This window comes from Bicyclus anynana, chromosome 6 (assembly GCF_947172395.1).
Source record: "Bicyclus anynana chromosome 6, ilBicAnyn1.1, whole genome shotgun sequence".
Taxonomy (NCBI): Eukaryota; Metazoa; Arthropoda; class Insecta; order Lepidoptera; family Nymphalidae; genus Bicyclus; species Bicyclus anynana.
The window spans coordinates 14765851-14784572 of record NC_069088.1 but is presented as its reverse complement, the minus strand read 5'-3'; the positions used below and the strand labels follow the sequence as shown (position 1 = coordinate 14784572).

The window sequence follows — 18722 nt, the reverse complement described above, 5'->3', positions numbered from 1 at the left end:
GACTTTTTAATTGTACGTGATTTAGTTGGACAGATGCGCGGGCTGTCATACATTGGTATATCTTCTATAATCCCACAATTTAGTCGGCTAACTAAAAGTTGTAAGTGAGCGGGGGCTCTAACATTGAGATGTGGAAATTTCCTCTTTTGAGCGCCTCATTTTTCATGACCTAGTAACACATCTGACAGTATTTAACATCATTGTTGTGAACTAAAAATAAAATACAGATTTTATATTTTATTAAACTCTTTAACTTCCTTTTCAAACAAATCTATTGTGTGATCACATACTTTCTGTAAATCTTTAAGTCCTCTTTTTAATACTTCTAGTGCTGGTGTTTCATAGGTCTGTATTCTGAAATGCATTTTAGCTTCTGCAGGGTGAGGCACTGTGTATCCACAAAACTGGACATCTTCACTGCAATGATAAGTTACATACTCAATATTATATTAATAATTTAATTATACTTAATCAGAAGTATTTTAATCACTGCATTCACCTCTGTAGTTCCATTCCAACATAATATAGTATAACTTAGTTTATTACATATACCTACAGTTAACCTGACTACTCAATACAACTTAAGACAAGATGAATAATATGCTCCCGAGTTGTTTTTGGTGGCAAATTTCATTTTGAGATTAACTGTGTATGCAGGAGATATTATACTGCACAAGTGTGTGCAGAAGCACTGGTGCACTTTCTATTTCCTCACTATCATAGTCTGACTGGACGGCAGACTGACAAAACCAGTGAAAGATCAGGCATAGGACTGATGGCTTACGTGCTCTGCATTCAAAGGATTTATTGTGTGGGTGCTAGGCCAAAAATCTGAGCGTTTTTTCCTGGTATCCATCTTGCATCCCCTCTTACTGCATATAAACTAATTCGTACATCTACTAATTAACAAGTACCTCCCTTAACCTTTCACTTGTATGATAGGTTCACAAAGGCTGCTGGTAGATTTGAGGATGGAACAATGTCAAGATATCAGTGTATTTATATCTCGTAACATGAGAATTAATTGAACAGTCTAATTTCAGCTGACATCCCTTCTATGAATAGGTACAAGAGTAGCAAGGTAGTCCATGTGTAGCACTAGGAATTTAAGCCTGGCCAGTGTATAGCATCTTGCAAGATGATGATTTGCAATAGGCATAGGTAGAAGTAGTAACTTTTATTCAGTTCCTACAATGTGGGCTCAGTGTTGTTTTATCTGCTGGTCTGGGTACATCAGCTGGTTCATTATTACTCATATATATGATGCTGAGGGCCAGAGTGGATTCAAAAGTGTTATGCTTATGCATGCATATATATAGACCTCTATAAATAATGCATATATATATATATGCATTATTTATAGACCTCCTTGAATGTACTCACTATCTATTTATGATACATTTTAATGCATTTCCTAAAGTATGACTTTCATTTTGGAAGACGTACGTCCGACAGGTCGCTCCCGAATCCTCATCACCAGGAAGCTGAAACATACAAACCTGTTATACGATTTTAGGAAACATTATTTATCACACAAAAGATGGTTTCATTTCATTACTTCAGAAATTTTCATTTTTAACAAAATTACTTAGAAAATGACTACTGCTTTTACTCTATAGATTGCAAAAAGACCACTCTGATTGTAACTAATAAATAACTGAAACAAAAAACGTTGAGAAAGAAAATAAATAATCAGATTTCAGAATTTAGCGGCATGGTTATGTTTTGATTTTTTTGCGGAATGCCGATTGCGATTATCTGTGGTTATTGGTTAAATTGCTACTCAGTTTGACATTGACAGATAACCACAGACACTTAACCATAATTACCATAGATAATTATACACAAGCATAGACAGAGAAATCCGTCCACGCCTCAGACGAATTATAGAGAAAACTCTCTGTCAATGTTTATGATCATCGTCATTTTTAAAATCTGTTTCTATAGAATCGATGTAACGATGTTTCATTGTTGCATTCGTTTTCGTCCTGTACTGTACCTACCAGAGTGTACCTGTAGTTGTCTAAAATAACGGTTTGTTTACTAAAAGTTGAAGTTAAGTTTAATTTGTGTATAAACTTCATTTGTTTTTAATACGAATTTGATTTATGATTGATATATTTAATTCAATCGATTGTCGGAAAGTAGGTACGAAAAACATTAGAAAAACTTCGAGCAATAAATTTGTAGGAGCATTCATTTCAGTACGCTTACTAAATTAGAGCAACGCTTCTTGTAGTAAATTATTTTGTTTAGAGCATGAATCTCAAACGAAACGAGGAGGTTAATATATAAGTTCGGTTTTGTGAGCAGATATTATTATAATTTAGTCATTCTAGATTATTTACACATGTCGGAGGTATTTGGTAGATGATCATGAATTGCACTAAGAAGAAGAACATGAGCATCATCATCATCATATCAGCCGATGGACGCCCACTCCATGACACAGGCCTTTTGTAGGGACTTCCCAACATCACGATACTGAGCCACCTGCATCCAGCGAATCCCTGCGACTAGCTTGATGTCGTCAGTCTACCTGGAGGGGGGTCGACCAACACTGCGCTTTCTAGTGCGGGGTCGCCATTCCAGCACTTTGGGACCCCAACGTCCATCGGCTCTTCGAATTGTGTGTCCCGCCCATTGCGCTTCGCAAATCGTTGAGCTATGTCGGTGACTTTGGTTCTTCTGCGGATCTCCTCATTTCTAATTCGAACACGCAGAGATACTCCTAACATAGCTCGTTCCATCGCCCGTTGTGTGACTTTGAGCCTTCTTATGAGGCCCATACTTAGCATCCTAGTCTCGGAACCATAGGTCATCACTGGCAATATGAGCATAAACGAGTCATACTGATAGGTACTTATCGCTCAATTTTGATGCCACTTCTAGATTGCGTACATTTGAATAATTTTTATGCAACGAGCATAATTCGGGACGCTGCACTGCACCCTGAATAATAGGAAATATTTTTTTACGATGGACCTCTAACCTCCTCCAGCCGTGGGTAAAGTGGGTGACCCCAAAGGGTGGGTTGGGCACATTAGGGACTGGTGTGTTGTGTTGTAGCAGGCAGGAGTTGATGGCTAACGGTTGTATAATAATTAGCATTGTAAGGTCGAGGGCGGTGGAGTGTCTATACACACGTACCTTTCCTTACTGAAAACTCGCTATTTTTGGTATGGTGGTCCAAGAATATTTCTCAGTATCAACGGGTGAAAGGCAAAAGGCTCTATAGGTAGGTGCTTCGGGTAAACATACGCTGGCGGAGTTAGTTAAGTCCACGTAACTAAATATCCTCCACGACAAAAACAGACTCATCTACACCTTTCCTAATACACCTATTGCATCATGGATGCTACGAGTGGAGATGTCACATGAAAAAAAAAAACAAATTGCTAAATTGTTTTAATTTTTGTCACATCAAGAATCTATTTTAAAATCGTTTAGTATTTCGTTACGCCTCAGCAGTTCAGTTCAGCATTACATTAACCCTCGTCAGGGTGACAGTACGGTCCAGTTTTATTATCCCCATATTGCTTTTAAAAATGATTTGGGGTTGAAAGGAAACATTATCAGCGACGTTTCAGGGTTCATCATAATTCATATGAAAAAGCTGAAACTAAACATCTACCTTATATTTTTAACGCAGAGGATTTGTTAATAATCATCTATCATATTTATTTATGTATCCTATAGTCGAATCAATAGAGCATTTACACAATAAACAATTTCAACCCTAAGGGTAGGAAAATAGATGATGATTGATTATTTTCCCATTAATCTATATATATATAAATGAATTGCTGTTCGTTAGTCTCGCTAAAACTCGAGAATGGCTTAACGGATTTATCTTATCTTGGTCTTGAAATGTTCGTGGAGGTATAGGGAAGGTTAAAAAGGTGAGAAAAAATCAAATAATTTCCGGGAAAACCCTAAAAACTGCCCTTTTCTATTTCCCATACAAACGTTTAAGAGTCAAGCGGTAGGGGTAGGGTAGGGTAGGGGTAGAGGTATAGAAGGGTAGAGTAGGGATAGAGAATAAGTGCACTTATGTCAAAACGAAGCTTGACCGGGTCCGCTAGTTGTAATATAAAACTATGCGTAACTTTTTACTGAGTGGACCGATTTTAATAATTCTTTCTTATAAAGGGTATACTTTGAAGCAGGTCCAATATAAATTTGGAAAAACAATTCCAATCCTGAAGGTAGAAAAACAGGGTACGATTGATTACAAAGTAATCAGTAGATAGAAAATATTATAACGTTTTCTTCTCCTTGTTAGTTTAATGCATAAGTTTGTGTTTTTGAAGTCGGTAGTATTTCGTAGAAAGGCAGAACTCTAATTCGAATTCCTTCCTTCTGATAGCGCCATCTCCTATCGGAGGTCAGTAATCATTAACGCTAATTTCACTTTGTTCACTGCTGCCCGAAAGAGTGACTGGTACTCATATTAAACCATTGGCGTAAGTTCTTGAGCCAAGATGTACGTCTACGACCAGGCCTTCGTTTCCCCTTCTTTCTAATTCGAATACCTAGCTGAAAAAGTTACCTACTTAATGGACTAACGATTAACGAATGATTAAAGATTTTATTTGGTGTAATAAAATAATTATCCATAAAACATACCCTATCGAAAGTCACCGCTGAGGTAGCTCCTGTATAATGTTAAAAAGTTTTCAACAATTCTCGAAATGCCAGCGGCAATTAAACTTGACAAAACTCTTCCATCTCGCGGCTTAATTTAAAAGCCTCTTGTCTCAGTGTTTAACCTTCATTTGAATATAATTCAAAACGGCAAAATGTGAAACGGTTTCGGATATGCCTACCGCAGTTCATCGGGGCCTTGAGCTTGTGATCCTTGAATATTTCATTGTCTGACTTTAATAAGCAGACAAGAATTGTTACCCGATGTTTTGTTTTATAAATGTTTATTGAATTATTATAGAATTGTCTCTTCGATCTACTTACTTGTTGCTCGATTGACCAAAAAGAAAATTCCTATAAGTTTTCGTTCCGAAATTCTTATTTGCTCATTGTAAAAAGTCTTGAAAAAGTAAACTTAAAATTCGTTCGAGCGTATTTACATAAAAATATTGTAATTTTACGTACTAACATAATTCTATTATTTAAATAATAAATAATCTATACTACTATTATAAAGCTGAAAAGTTTGTTTGATTGTACGCGCTAATCTCAGGTACTACTGGTCCGATTTGAAAAATTCTTTCTGTGTTAGATAGCCCATTTATTGAGAAAGGCTATAGGCTATATATTATCCCCGTATTCTTACGGCAACGGGAACCACGCGGGTGAAACCGCGTCAGCTAGTAAACCCAGTTAGTAAACCCAGTAGTTTCCCAATGTAATGTAAATTAACAGGAACAATTGAGTTTAAAATCCTTTGTAATGAATTATTTATCAGGTGTTAGCCCAAGTTTATTCAATTATTTAAATTCAGTAGCCCCAATTACTAACAATTGTGAGATTTCATTTGCATAAAGAAGAGTAGGGCTTTCATAAGTTTGTGATGTCCCATATCTTTTGTATGTAAAAAGTTTTACAAGGGAAGCTTTCACGTGAAAATCCTTGGATATATCAGATTTACATCAGCTTTATCGAAAAGCCAATTTATTTCTGAATACGTCTCGATAATAGTAATACTTCGCTAAGAAAATTGGATGGAAAAGTGCGAGCCTGAAGTCTATAGTCATCGACGTAACTTCGGCGCTTCCTACGTAAAACGCGCGTTGAAATTGTTAGTTTTTGCAGGATTTTGTATTGGGTTACAGACATTATATTGACGTTGTTTTCAGAAGTTCCTTTTAAAATAATAGCAGACGCCGCGCGGTTTTACCCGCGTTTCCGTAGGAATACGAGTATAAAATATAGGCTATATTCCTACGAGGATGGGAACCACGCGGGTAAAACCGCGCGGCGTCAGCTAGTATTTAATAAAGTGTACCTGCCTATGATATGATTAAGATTAGGTTGAGTATTTCTAAAATTTGTTAATGAGTCGTAAAGAAAAATGGAAAATATAGTAAATCTGATGTTTATCGAGGTCTATCAATTAGATATAATTATAGATTCATTTTCTGTACATCGCGAAAAACCGCGAATCAAACAAGACTTGTAATAGTACATTATGATATAAGTGCGGTAAATTCAAAATTACAACCGAGGCGATATTGCAGCTCAAGCCAAAGGCGAGAGCTGTAGTAAGGAATACAGATACTGTAATTATCAAAGCGCACGTATGTCATACGACGTTTTATAACACATTTGCGAGTAGGGAAACACACTTTCTGAAAATGAATTTGCATCTAGGCCTGATTTCCATTTGATGACATTTTGACACGGTTGTCATTTTTACAAAGATAGCGAAGTGTAAGCACCAGCGTTTTTTAGGCAAATGCACCAAAACAGCCAGTATTAATAAAGTAAGTTAATATTTTTGTGTTTCTGTTACAGAAAAATGCTTGTCATTTATTGTCAAAGTTATTCTTCTTACTTCTTCTTCTTATCAGCCGATAGACGTCCACAGCTGGACATAGGCCTCTTGCATGGACCTCCAAGCACAACGATCTCGAGCCGCCAGCATCCAGCGGCTCCCTGCAACCCGCTTAATATCCTCGGTCCACCTAGTGGGGGGTCGCCCAACACTGCGTTTTCCGGTGCGGGGTCGCCATTCCAGCACCTTGGGGCCCCAACGTCCATCGGCTCTTCGAACTATGTGGCCTGCCCATTGCCACTTCAGCTTCGCGACTCGCTGAGCTATGTCAGTGACTTTGGTTCGTCTGCGGATCTCCTCATTCCTAATTCGATCACGCAGAGAAATTCCAAGCATAGCTCGCTCCATCGCCCGCTGAGTGACTTTGAGCCTTCTAATAAGACCCATAGTCAGCGACCAAGTCTCGGATCCGTATGTCATCACTGGCAACACGCACTCGTCAAAGTTATTAAAGTGAAAGAATTAAATGTTTATTTGTTATATTCTATCTCACAAAATTAATTTTAATCATATAATGTTAAGCTCTTTTCTTGCATAAAGTCTTTTTGCTAAGGTGTAAAAAAGTACCGTTCGTTTTTAGACGGATGATAGAGATTTTATATAACATTACAGCACAAATGTGCATTTTACTTTACGTTACGGCACATGTACGTAATGAGATACATTACAATATTGAAATTGTTGAAATAACAGATACTTTACGAGCAAATGTGTTATAAAATATATTACATCACGGGAAAAGTCACCATCTATAGCAGGCACCTACACTCAACTTCAAGGTGAGTCAGACATATTGATATAATATCTTTAAAACATTTTGCTGAGTAACTTCTAAAAATTACATAGTAACGACCACTTTAAAGTTTGGAGAGTTTAAACTGCGCTTTGAAAAGTCGTTAAGTTTAAAATTGATGGCGCCTTAGCATAGCATGACGTGATGGACGGAGCTAGAATCTTAATTACGGGTGGGTTGAGGGTTTTGATTTTAAGTACGTAGTTATAATTATTGAAAACGAAACATATTAAAATGGAAAAGAGAGATTTTTGAATATATACGTAAGTAGCCTGTATTTAATTTTTTTACGCTCACATGTAATCTGTTATGATTAGCATAATAGTCAGTCTATTTTAAATGGTCTCCTCCTAAATATATTAGGAACTGAGTCTCATCTGCTCAAAAGCGGGTTGACGGGTCTGACTGGGCACTGGCACAAATACCATCAAAGTCAAGGGAAAAGTAAAAAGTTATTTATTTCAATTAGGCTTAGTTTGCAAGCACTTTTGAAACGTCAAGTTGCTATAAGATAATATGGTGGTGATAATTAAAGTCGAAAGATAAAACTATATAATATATAGTTAACTATAATAGAGTTAGTTAACTCCAGACTGATTGATCCTTTAAAGAAAAAACAATTTATTAAAAAATAAGACGTAGTAGGTATTCTAATTTACTAATATTTATTTCTAAAAAGTACACTGTGTAGCGAATACACTACACAGTGTAATTTATAATAATTTAGAAAAAAAGAAATTTCAGAAAAGCTTTTTCCGGTTTTAATACGGTTCTTTTAGCACGATTTTCTATCATAAAACGCTTTGAAAACTACAAACATGTATGAGAACGCCATATCCGATCAATAACTGACCTGATCACGAATCACTGAATCACGTGATCTGTCGAGAGGAAATGTCATTCCCATACATTTCTTAATTTTCGAAGCGTTTGCGATTGTAGAAAGAGAATCGACGCGCCACATGGTTACAGGCGTTGGTCATTAGTCGAACAATGACAGATTTACGAGAGAACTCGAGTACGATCCCCCCCTACACCACCCCACAGGGCCGGAGTCTATCTCCGCACTTTCTTATCCCAATTAATTTAAGATTTAAATAATCTGGCACCCCGGGTCTCATTATGTAAATACGTTTAATAAAATAATTTAAAGTTTAAAAGTAATTTAAACTTAAATACCCTCCCCAGGTGTTACTGGTAACATTGTTCCGGAATTGTGGCGTTCAGATAAATTATGTTAATTTCAAAGTTTATTACTGGTTAATTAATGTGTTAAATATTAATTAATGTAGGTATCAACTAACCACAGTGATGAAGAATTTACTTACGTTGTTGTTGTTGTTGTTTACAATTCTGTAGGAACTTCAGGAACTGTGAAATATGATTTCTTTATGAAATACATATACAAATGTAAATAAGAAATTTTAAAATTTCCGTTGAATTTGTTCGATAATTTGCTTCTATTTAGTTGATTATTTTGAATGGGTTTCCTCACTAAGTAGAGGGGATTCGAACCTCAGACCCACAACGCGGGCCCAAAGCGGTTTGTTTGTTTCTGTAATGAATTCTCAAGAACACACATTATTCATTTTTTTAAAGCTGCTAATGAGCGGGACATAATGTGCTCTTTGAGATACAAGGATGTAACATGACCAATTATTGTCTAACTACTAAGGATTTCTTGATAGAAATAAATCAGTTTTTCTTTCTATTTAAAGGTGAATGGCGAATGCCTATCGGCCCATACAACGTCGGCCCAGGGAACCCAGGTGTACCCCCGTATAAAAAAATAGCTGACGCCGCGCGGTTTTACCCGCGTGTTTCCCGTTCCTGAAGGAATACGGGGATAATATACAGCCTTCCTTGATTAATGGTCTATCTAACACAGAATTTTTCAAATCGGACCAGTAGTTCCTGAGATTATAAACAAATAAATATACTTAAACAATACACATCACTATTTAGCCCCAAAGTAAGCATACAGAGTAGCTTGTGTTATGGGTGCTAAGATAGTTGATATTATAATATTAATATACAATTATATACTACATATAAATACTTATATAATGTATAAATACACACAGACACTGGAAAACACTCATGTTCATCACACAAATATTTTCCAGTTGTGGGAATCGAACCCACGGCCGTGGATGCAGAAAGCAGGGTCACTACCCACTGCGCCACGAGATTAGCGCGTTCAATCAATCAAACAAACAAACAAACACTTCAGCTTTATAATATTAGTAGGTAAGTATAGATATGGAGAGAAAATATGATGTATAAATAAGGATCTGGTTAAATAATTGGCTTGATAAAAGTACGTTTCTTGAAGAAAAATACATTTGAAAAAATGTTCATTGGTGTACCAAAACGGCGAAGTTTACTCACACTGTTCTGCACTCGACACTCTAGATCTAGGTATCTGTCGGCAACACTGGTCTATAGATATCTTGGAGAGAACACGCCGTTCTTATTAACCATCAATCATTGACAACCTTCCTCAATATTGAAAGGGCTTATAAAGTTAAGAATAACAGTCAAGATGTCCAAGTTAATACACTATTGGTTCGTGAGTCTGTGGGCTGAACCCTGTCGGAGATCCAATTAAACTTTGTTCCAGCATCGGTGGAGCGCGTTATCGATAAATCTAACGAATACCATTGGGCCATGCACCGCAACGCTTAAACATTCGCTAATCGAAGCGTTAGCGACTAACTAAAAAACCCATCGGCAGGTTATTTTAAGGTTTTGACTTTACATAGATTTCCCTTTAATTTGTCTGTAAAAATTAGGTATTTCGTTCGCCCTTAGACCTCCTTAATTCGGCCCCCTCGCAAAATCCGTTCTCCGGCTTCTAATTATAAACTACCTCCCTGGCAAATTTCAGCGTTGTACGTCAAGAGGTTTTTGAGATATCGTGTGATCGATATTTATGAGTGACCTTTCACTTTTGTACTATATTTATTATTTCGATTTAGATTTACGGTTTTTTTCGTATATATGCAAATGCAACAAAATAATATTGTTTCTTACCAAAGTCTATGATTCTAGGTCTACTGGAAGTTGTACCGAAAGTTGTTGTAGTTGTTATTGTTTAATTCCCTGATAAATTTTTAGCTACAGAATTTTCGTTAGAATCAAGCGAATTTATTCCATGGCCCAGGTTTAATCGTCGTTTAATAAGTTTTGAAACTATAAAACAAAGTCACGTCTGTCTCTACTAGTCCTACGTAGTAACGTTCATTTGTAATCCGTGTTGAAATCTAAATGCAGAGTTGATTACTTTTTTAATAAATTATTCAGAGAATAAAGATTGATATGATTTTAAATGTAAGACTAATGATTGGTTGTTTGCCTGCGGATCTTCAAGCACCGTGGTCGAGTCCTGGTTTGACTATTTTTAAATTTTTTCTTTACTTATAATTTTGATTATACAACATAGGTTATACTGTGCTTGATTTACCAAAGCCAAGTAGACTCTGGTATGACCGCAGAGATCTTAAAAAGAGTATTTCTTTATATTTTACGAAGATACCTACAAAATAAGTAATTAAAGTAATTTGTATTGTAAACCATGTTGTTTTAGAAAGACTGTCTAAAACAGCCGGCAGAAAACTTATTCTTGCGGGCTGTTTTAAACAGTACCAATCTCCCAAACCAGTCGTAAAGTCTCTCAGTGAACATGATATTTCAAAAGAACTTGTAAAAAACTACCTTTTAAGTTTAACTTCAGATGAGAAGTAAATCCTTGACTGGTTTCTACGCAGCATCGCTAACGAACGCTAAACCGTTAAAGATGGTATATAAATATTTTCCAGTAGGATATTAACTAGCCACAGATGAAGAAATCAAACTCGTACCAAGGACCTCCTAAATTGTAAACCAAGGCATACCTAATTACACTACCAAGAATCATAAAAACATTAGGTAGGTATGAAGTATGAACGCTTCCTAAAGATGGTTTTTAATTAGAATTCGAATGTATGCCACTTCGCCGTGACGTAGACGTCTAGGAATCTCGAATATTCGGGACGCGGTGAAGGACGATAGTCTTATTGGAATAGGTACCTATGTACCTTTTACCTTACAGATCTCCCATTACAGCGTTTATGTGTAAATCGTAAAGTTTTACGATTGCATTCACCCTCTTTACGGGTTTAATAGGTGTTCTTTTACCCTTTGAAATCACTTCTGTCGGTGTAACAAATTGGTTACCTACTATAACTTTTTGGCTTATCTTTTATGACATTTTATATTATCTTAGGATGAAGAATAGCCCTCTATAGTACAGTTGTCTTTTATAAATCTAGTGGTTAGGCAAAAAAAAATATCTTCTAGCTGCATTGCTGCAATACCGAGCTGATCTCAATACGTAGATTGAGATTTCTTGAAAGATAGAAAAGCTCAATATCTCATAGTTCGAACTGTGTCTCGAACCCATATAGTCTAAGCACTAGTCTAATCGCAACGAGGCAGATTGCCTCATAATGGCTTTTAATATCTCTGCAAATAAATGCACTCGTTGAAATTATTAAGAATTTCGTCCTGAAAAATTTGTCAGCCGATGTTCTTGGCAAGGGTAAGGTACGCTTTATACTTGGGTGATTGAGGTTGAAAACTGCTACTATATCTTAAGTCGCCATGGTCCACACTCCAGCAGTTACCTATCACACTTAGCTGTCGTAGGAGCATGGGTTGACAACATTTCAGATGACGAAGATATGCTTAGTGCAGACTATTGCTCATACTTTATTGTTGCACAATATATGAAGTAACCCAAGTATATCACGAAGGCTGCGGAGACAGTTACATCAAACTAATGTTTTCATAAGGTTATCCACGTGATAGACACACGAGTATAACGACTTGCTCGCACGGTATCATCGTGGGTTTTAATTAAAAGGGGCTTGCGGCTGCGGGCCCCATATCCAAGATCATTATTCCGTCAGCGCGCGATAATGAGAACACCCGATCTGATAAACAGTGCTCTTAACACCTGCGCGGCTTATGTCACCTTACAATTAACGTTTGTCCAGGTTTAGACCACACGAACGTCATTTTGCTGACAGGACATATTTTTTAGAACTATCTTCTTGGTTTAGGGCCAGTATTCAATCCTTGACTGGTTTCTACGCAATAGCCTTCGGATGAAATATTGAGTTTTTCTTTCCTTCAAGACAATGCTCAGTAGGTACAGTATTGAAGGATCGTTAAGTTCAGTGAGAACTGTGACAAATGCGTCTCCATTGCCTATACCTGGATATATAAACCACATAATTGTTTTCACGGCAGACCAATATTTAGATTTATTTTATTTTTTGCTACTACTAGTGTTTGTGTTGAAATGCTGAAGTAGTTGAGGCTTCAAAAACCACAATAGTGGTAGTGGTTGGCAATGTAAAGTGTTCCATAATCTAAGGGTAAACATTTTTATTTCTTTTTGAGCTGATCCAGGAGAAAAAATAAATAATTCGTTACAGGGACTAAGCCCATATTGGGCAACGCATATAGAAGTGTTTTCCAAGACAAAAAGTTTCCAAACAAAAAGTCTTCAGTTAGATCTTACCCTATTTTATGAGTACGAGTAATATTTAGCCGCGCAGCGTCGGCTTTAATTAAAGGGTGTTGCGGCTATGCTCCGGAATGTTAAGATTTTAATTTCCAGATAATTATTTTCTCGTCGCTTGTTAATGAGGGCACTTCGGCTAATGAGATACATTAGGAGATCCGAGTAGAGCCTCCGAATTGCCGAATAATAATGCCTTTAAAGCCTTCTCGAGCCTGCGCCTAGACATCCACTCGATGTAATTGGGTATTTTATACAATTGAATACGCATAAATAAGAAATATAACATATTCATGATATTTTTTATCGAACTATACCAAATAATCCTTAATATTAATATTATCTACAAAATATACCTACGAATGTGAATTTGTTTCTTAGTGAAGCTGTAATTTAACCCGATTCTAAAAATTCTCTCTTCAATATAAAACTATAATTAATTTATATTGAAACACGGCTAAAACTCACGTGATGCAACGTGTGGATTATGCCCGACTAGTTTCGAACTCATATGGGACCCTTAGTCATGAGCTGGTTCTTTCGAGGCGCACGATCAAACTGTTTTAGCTGTGTTTCATAATAAATTAGTATGAATAACACTCACGATAGTTTAAATTCTAAATTAAAACTGCAATGTTGTAACAGTAAACTGTACGCTGAGCTAGGATCGATGCTTGGAGTTTTTCTGCCACCATTCTCTGTCCCAGAACGAAGAGTACAGTGACTCGAAGTTGAAGCAATGGGCGGGGCACATATTACGAAAATCCTATGGACATTGAGGTTCCAAGGAGCTGGATGGGTGATCCGCACCGGAAAGAGTTGGTCCATCCCCTCTGAGTGGACTGATAACATAGAGCGGGTTACAGGGAATCGCGAAATGCGGGTTATCAGGGGATTATTTACGCCATACAAGAGGCGTATTCAACTGTGGTGACATATTTAAGATGCTCTTTGGCTAATTACTGTAGAAGAATATCAGAAGTTCATAAAAAGCGAGACATTTAAATTAAACTGAGTAAAATCGTTGGCATTTTTAATTTCCTCCACATATAGCGATGCTCTTTATAAGTTGAGAACGATGACAGGTTATATTGAATTTTCCCATCTCCCATATTAAAATGGCGTGCAAATTAGGGTTCTACCACATCTCTGCAGCCGGGTTTAGTAATTAGGTAGAAGTAGTATTACAATCAAGTAACGGTTTAGTTTTACTGTATCTGTCGTATTTTCTGTGATTACGGTGTTACACCTCTGTATAAAAACCATATTTTTTTCATATCATTTGAATACAAGCGGACGCCCGCGAGTTCGTCCGCGTGTAATTACCGGGTGTACCGAGATGAAAAGCATGTGTTAATCCAGAGTGAAATCTATTTCTGTTCCAAATTTCAGCCAAATTGCTTCAGTAGCCGCAGCGTAAAAAAGGAACAAACATACACACACACAAACTTTCGCCTTTATAATATTAGTGTGATTCTTTTAAGTAAAATGTTTTTTTCGACGTTTATTGTTTTGTTATTTCGATTGAAATAAATCACAGAAATGGTTTAAATACAGCTATTTAACTTCAGAGACCACCTAGAGAACCTAACCGCTAAACCCCGACAGTGGCGTAGCATGCCTAGGCGGGGCCCTGTATCAAACTTAGCTTTGGGGCCCAAATGAAAGGTAAAAAAATCAGAAAAGATAAAAAATGCTCGCTTAAAATCAATATGACAGTGACTTAACCTAATATGTAGAATGTTACTAACTAGGCACACGGTTAACCAGGGAAAAAAGAGATATATTATTTGGCTTTCACAAGTAAGGGGTCTCTGCAGTGCCGTAAATAGCCTTTTCTGCGCCCTGTGCGAGCTTCTATAACTGCGCCCTATTTAAGTAGACCCTTTGCCTATCATACCACCCACTGTCTCGCTCACTAAAACGCAGGTTCACTGTTGCAAATGCGTTCCATTCTGATGCTAAATTCTGTCTATTCTTGCGCGCCCCAAAGTCTACGCCCTGTGCCTGGGCACCGGTGGCACCGCCCTATTTACGCCACTGGGCCCCTGTAAAATAAATTTATTCAAATCTAAAAGTTACAGACAGTCAGTACCCTATCCTTATGACAGCATGTCTGTCTGTAACCCTTAAAAAGAAAGGGTGTACAGCTCAGCATATGCCGTGCACTACGTACAAGTATAACACACGGCGCTGATTTACAGCTGAGACCCGTGTGACGTCACAGCTTATAATTGTACAAATAAATTGACATTAACTAAATTAAATTAAAATAAGCAGCAAATATGTGTTACATTTTAAAAATATATAATTACTAATTAAACTACAGATATAATACTAGTATGTAATGGAAAACGACAATGCAATTTATATATATACATTTATAATATTATGAAGTGTATATATTTATTAATGCATAATATATATATATAGTATATATATATTTTACAGTATATAAATATATATAGGTAAATAGAAAATCATTTTCAAATAAAAATAACTAAATTATTAACTACAATTTCAAAATTTCAAAAAAAGAGTATCCTATTTATCCTAATTATGTTGATTCTCTCTATAAAATTGATAATTCACTTTTACTAGTCCAGGGCCCCCTACGGCTGATACAGCGGTAGGGGGTACGCCCCTGCTGAGCGGTAAGATGTGGCCATGCCAGCGTATCCCCATCGTTGTATAATGTGAATACTTTCATAACGAATAACGTACGCTGAGGCGAGCTTCGGTCAATGATTAATGATATTACAGCGTCCACGTGAAATATTATAACACAAAAAATAAATGAACAAATATGAGGACGAATCGGTAAAGGCGAAAATGAGAGATAATTTTCGTTTCAGGTCATTGGCATTTAAAGAAATAAATATAATACTTTAGTCAAGTTTAGTTAAATAGTTTAGTAAGTTAGTTAGTTTAGTAATTTTATTTTAGTAAGTAACACCTAAATAAAGGATTTCTTTTGATTTTAGGTGTGTTAGTTTATCTGAGAATTTCACAATATAAAGTTATTGTAATGGGGATGATGACTAGGTTTGAATAAAAGGGTAATTAGATGAAAATTCATACAATTTCAGCGTCCTTACATTAAACATGACATTTTTGTGAACTATAAACATAAACGTTTGTGCGCCCATACAAATCTATCGATCATTATGCACCTACGACGACATTAAATCATACCATTTTGTATGGGGCGTTTTTCAGGGATCCGCGGCAGCGCCGCAAATCTGACCCTTTAGATCCCTGTAGCTCCGAAAATAATGATCGCAGATATCCTGTTATTTTTACAAAATTGCTTTACTATTAGCATACTCCTAATTTATATACAATTAAAAAAACAGTCATCATCCCTATGTATTATTAACGTTTTCATGCCTATACCTATTAAGTACTACAAGAAATAGACATTTTTAGCTCTAACGATATGAAACACGGTATGAAATTCGAGTATCACTTCTCCGAATATTTTATATCTATTTACTTTTGCTGTGTTCATTTAGTTGTAAATGATATTTCTTCTTTCTTTTAAAATATTATATTTTACTAGCTGACGCCGCGCAGTTTCACCCGCGTGATTTCCGTTCCCGTAGAAATACGGGGATAATATATAGCCTATAGCCTTCCTCGATGATGGGCTATCTAATACTGAAAGAGTTTTTCAAATCGGACCAGTAGTTCCTGAGATTAGCGCGTACAATCAACCAAAAAAACAAACAATAAAACAAACAAACAAACTCTTCAGCTTTATAATATTAGTATAGATTAAATTAATATGAAACAAATACAAAAGAAGCATTTATTGAGAAAGCTACGGTAGTTGGAAAAAGTTTCGGATTAAAGCAATTTCTTTTATTTTTATTACAAAGAACGTTATTTAAATAATTGTAATTATTCCAGCGACGTAGGTAATTGCAGCGGCAGGAGTTGTCCGACGAACAATTTGCATTGACTTTATGTTAATGTGCAGTGAACAAAGATTGCAGCTCATACATAAAAATTACTTCGTTCAGTGTTTTTCTACTTTCCTTTCTTGAATAAATTGTTCGCCCAGTATAGTTTTTAGTCTTATATGAGTTTGAATAACTAGTCTTTCTATATTAAAATCACAGAATAATGATCATACAGAATGAGTCTTTACAAGCAGCGTGGTGAAGCCGGAGAAACACATAAAATAGAAACGTCACGCGTCTCCTTGTCATCCAATAATTTGTATTTCAAAATTTAACACTAACAACAATTACGTAAATTAATATAATAATCTATAATGAAAAAAAATACTTCATCTTATTTCTTAACTTTTTGTGATCAGTTTTTAAAATATTTAAAAAACATAAGACGCAATTTTTATCGAATAATATTAAAAGTTACTGATGCGACGCTTCCTTTGGTACTGACTCGAGAATGTACCGTACCGTGTGTAGAACCGTCATGTTCCGCTCTATCTGCCTATTATTGATTAATCTGTGCTTAAAATAAAGCGAAAGCTCGTTTCGATCGTTTCGAAAGAGCTGAAACCCGTTGATACCATTAACAAAATTTTGGTTTTTTTAACAGTTCTAAGATACGCTATGCCAGTTTTTTTGAATCATAAGCGTAGAATATACGTATTACCCTGAAAATAAGCGAATTTGACTAAGAAGACTAAGATTTTGAATTTTATCAAAAAAACTTGCATCAATTTGCGATTTGGTTCTAGTAAGTAAGGTAAATATGAAGAATTTATAACAATATAAACAGATTCAGTAAATTCACAAGCTTCTGCGGTTAATGTTGGCTTACGGGGGTCTGTGGCTAGTAGACCTTTGGCTTGACCAGGCTTAGTCCACTTTGACCTGTTCGTTAGCTCGCGTACCATAATGTATCTTACCTTCAAAGGAATACAAGAAAATGAAAACAGCTTTATTTTAATGATTTTAGACTTATTTTGTAGTTGTTTGACATTTAAATACCTAATAGTTCATAGTTAAGGGCAATGATGTTAAATACTGTTAGATGTGTTACTTGTTCATGAAAAATGAGGCGCTCAAAAGAGGAAATTTCTACATCTCAATGTTACTAGTGGTCAACAAAGAACGTTATTTTCGGCTGGTGGCTTCGGCCGTGGCTAGTTACCACCCTACCGGCAAAGACGTACCGCCAAGCGATTTAGCGTTCCGGTACGATGCCGTGTAGAAACCGAAAGGGGTGTGGATTTTCATCTGCCTCCTAACAAGTTAGCCCGCTTTCATCTTAGACTGCATCATCACTTACCATCAGGTGAGATTGTAGTCAAGCGCTAACTTGTAAAAAATAAAAAAAAAATTAAACAAATAATACCTAAATATCGTCTACAATGTCGAGCTGTGTGTTCAGGAATTGTAAAATCTATATATACATAAATAAATAATGAATCAAAGACAAATATGTGCATGTGTGCGCTCAGTTTTGTAGCCTATTGTTCGGATCAGTTTTTGCGGTGATTTTGTAGGGACGTAACCGATCTATAATATAAAATTATCATTGGTTAAGGGTATGTTTTGTGCTTCAATTTATATAGTCATCACTTGTTCCGTATCAGTCACTTTTAACGTGCTTATTAGTTATTACTGCTGAAGTATACATGTTTTCATTTATTACTGTTAAATATAATAAAATATAGTTAAATCTAATAATTTACGTTTGATTTAAAAAGTAAATAATTTCCCCTTTGTTAAATATTGTTGATATATATTTTTTTAATATTGAACTAGCTTTTGCCCGCTTCTTCGCTCGCGCTAAATTAGGGTAACACTGATTATGGTTATATTGATTTATGATTGGATTTAATTTAATTTTTTAATATTGTTTTATGT

The 18722-nt window shown here is 36.0% G+C and overlaps 1 protein-coding gene across 1 annotated transcript; it reads right to left on the bottom strand.

The window, feature by feature from the left end:
- Window positions 1-224: 224 nt before the first annotated feature.
- LOC112055285 (probable DNA-directed RNA polymerases I and III subunit RPAC2) lies at window positions 225-1759 on the bottom strand. The gene is made up of 3 exons (XM_024095312.2): window positions 1559-1759; window positions 1384-1484; window positions 225-417 (listed from the first exon to the last, which is right to left on the bottom strand). Exons 1-3 carry the CDS (start codon window positions 1571-1573, stop codon window positions 231-233), a joined length of 303 nt encoding a protein of 100 aa, XP_023951080.1. The 5' UTR covers window positions 1574-1759; the 3' UTR covers window positions 225-230.
- Window positions 1760-18722: the final 16963 nt, after the last annotated feature.

Excerpts from the sequence above, each read along its gene's own strand:
- LOC112055285 (XM_024095312.2), bottom strand. Across the intron at positions 418-1,383 it reads AAATGTATCATAAATAGATA|TGAAGATGTCCAGTTTTGTG; the intron begins GTGAGTACATTC and ends TTATCATTGCAG.